The sequence below is a fragment of the Cyprinodon variegatus genome, unplaced genomic scaffold (assembly GCF_000732505.1).
Source record: "Cyprinodon variegatus isolate N-32 unplaced genomic scaffold, C_variegatus-1.0 Scaffold2042, whole genome shotgun sequence".
Classification (NCBI taxonomy): domain Eukaryota; kingdom Metazoa; phylum Chordata; class Actinopteri; order Cyprinodontiformes; family Cyprinodontidae; genus Cyprinodon; species Cyprinodon variegatus.
In genome coordinates, this window is record NW_015152495.1 from 26,842 (window position 1) to 29,412 (window position 2,571).

Consider the following 2,571-nt stretch of genomic DNA (forward strand, 5'->3'; position numbering starts at 1 on the left):
GAAACAAAGTCCAGAGGATTGATTTGAACTTTTCTGGACTGATTATAACCTGGATGACTGAGAATCTGATTCTCAATTCATACCGATTCAACTGAATCTAACAAACAGAAATTGGAAAAACTAATTCAAAAATACAAAAGAATAATTAAAAAATGTGTTTTGATTACATGTTGGTTGACGTTTCATTTCTGGATTGTTTTTTTTTTCAAATTGTATTTAACAAAATGTGTTGTTTGCTTGCAACAATAATGGAAGATAAAGATGTGAAAGCTCCAATCAGAAGTTCCAACCTGATCAGTTTATAGAAGCTGATGGTTCCCAGAGCAAACCAGCAGAGACGCAGCAGCTGGATGGTTTCTTACCTCAGCAGCAGCAGGTAACGGCGTCCTCTGCAGATTGCTGATGGTTTCCTGCAGCAGATTAATGACGCTTGTGCACTGTTGGGTTAGCTGCTCGACCCTCTGAGGAGGAGACAAAAAAACTTTATTTAAAAGTCTATAAAACCTGCACAACTGTTTGCTTTTATAGAAGCTGCATATTGTGATGGTTTCAATCTGACTGGAGGCAGAAACCATCCACTGCTGGGGGGTGTTATCAGGTGTAGTTATGAAAGTGGCCTCATGGTGTCACTGTTCCGTTCAGTACGTTTCTCAGGGAGAATAGAAGGTTTTCTGACAGCAGCTCTGTGGATTAAAATAAATCTGATGAAGAATCGTTTTCCCTCAACTTCACTGATCATGTGAACCAAAGGAGGCATTAATACTTAAAAAAGACTAAAACGCTCCACTGAAGGATTAAAAACAAATCTAGAAGTGTCTACAGGTTTAATTTATAACTTAAGTCTTTAATGGATGATATATTTTTATTCAGGTAATGGTCCTAGAGGAACTCCACATTTGATTTCTGCCCATTAAAACTGATCGTGAGACCTGGTCTTCCTTCCATTCTTCTTCTAAGCTTGTTGGACGATGATGGTATCCTGCAGGCCGTGCAGGATCACAGCTTCTAAGATCACACCCTGATCTCTGATCTCTGACGTGGAAATCGGAGCGAAACTGCAGTCAGTCTGTCGGCCTCTGTGTGAGAGGGGACCATCAGGTGAAGGTAGGACAACTCCTTCAGCCTCGTTTTCACTGCAGATACCTGAGCCAGAAGGACTGAGGTGGAAACGTTCTGATCCAGTTCAGAGGGAACCAGTACCACCCTGGATTCTATCAGAGGAACCATCCTGCAGATCNGTGGAAACGTTCTGATCCAGTTCAGAGGGAACCAGTACCACCCTGGATTCTATCAGAGGAACCATCCTGCAGATCCCTGAGCCAGAAGGACTGAGATGGAAACGTTCTGATCCAGTTCAGAGGGAACCAGTACCACCCTGGATTCCATCAGAGGAACCATCCTGCAGATCCCTGAGCTCTCAGTCTGTTGGTGTGTGTTTACTAACCGATCTGAAGCTGATCCAGCTGCTCTGACTGAAGCCAAACGATCCTCCAAACTCTGCAGGAAGCTGCTGGAGCTCCACGTGTCTCTGCAGAGACTTCAGAGAGCTCAGCACCTCCACCTGCATGGCGTACAGAGACAGGTGAGCCGGCTCTGTGAGCAGCAGCGGAGGCTGATCAGGTGATGAGGTTACCTGTACAGGAGCAGCTTGGTCCACATGCAGCCAGCCTTTGCTAGCCAGGATTAGCACAGCGTGGATGGAGACAGACGCGTCCTCCTGGACATTAGGACACAGGAGCTACATGATTAGAACCACTTCAGACCAGAACCAGAAGCAGGTCTTCAGGCAAACTTTTCTAAAGATACAACTTTAAATATTTAGCAGTTAAACCAGGAAAACATTTCATGAAACCGGAAAGAAGAGTTGGACCGTAGAGATAACGTAACCCTTAAATAAAAATGATCGTCCTCAGGATGTTAGAACTTATCAGGACTGGTTCTGACCCACTGGGCTCAGTCCTGATTCTTCTGGACCTTACAGCCACCTTTTATTCAGCTGATGAAAAAATCCTCCTTTAGATCTTAAAGAGCAAACTAGACTGTGAACTCTGCTTCCTCCAGTGTTGCAACATACAGCAGTTCCTGCTAACGGTATGTAGGGACATGCAGGGACATGCAGGGATACTGCAGTATGGATCTAATCTAGGTTAGAGCCGTCTTTCTAGATCAGGTTTTATACAGCAACAGAAACTGATTTATAAGAGATTCAGAAATTGCTTTATTTGCAGAGTAGAAACTGGTTTAAAAGTGGAGCAAATCCTTATTTAAAAAGTGAATCCAAACGGGTTTGAATGTGGATCAAACATGAAACAGAAACAGATTTTAAAAGTTGATAAAATGAGTTTATAACTGAATTGGAAACTGGTTTAATTGTCTCCTATTTGTCTCCTATTTTTTTTCTGTGTTTTATTCCTAAATGTTGGAGATTCCCAGACGGCAAAAACAAATGTACCTTTGGGTATCAATAAAGTTAGCTAGAATTTGTAAAGTGTACCATGTACAGTCATGGCCAAACGTTTTGAGAATGATTCAAATGTTAATATTTCCAAAGTCTACTGCTTCAGTTTTTAT

At 42.4% G+C, this 2,571-nt stretch overlaps 1 protein-coding gene across 1 annotated transcript in view; it reads right to left on the reverse strand.

The window, feature by feature from the left end:
* LOC107105069 (rho guanine nucleotide exchange factor 40-like) overlaps positions 1-2,571 on the reverse strand; it is a 37,502-nt gene that overhangs the window by 16,792 nt on the left and 18,139 nt on the right. Inside the window, exons 8-11 of the mRNA XM_015405186.1 lie at positions 1,634-1,717; positions 1,445-1,561; positions 310-461; positions 50-65 (exon numbers count right to left, since the gene is read on the reverse strand). Coding sequence (XP_015260672.1) covers positions 50-65; positions 310-461; positions 1,445-1,561; positions 1,634-1,717 — 369 coding nt within the window. The remainder of the gene's footprint in view (positions 1-49; positions 66-309; positions 462-1,444; positions 1,562-1,633; positions 1,718-2,571) is intronic.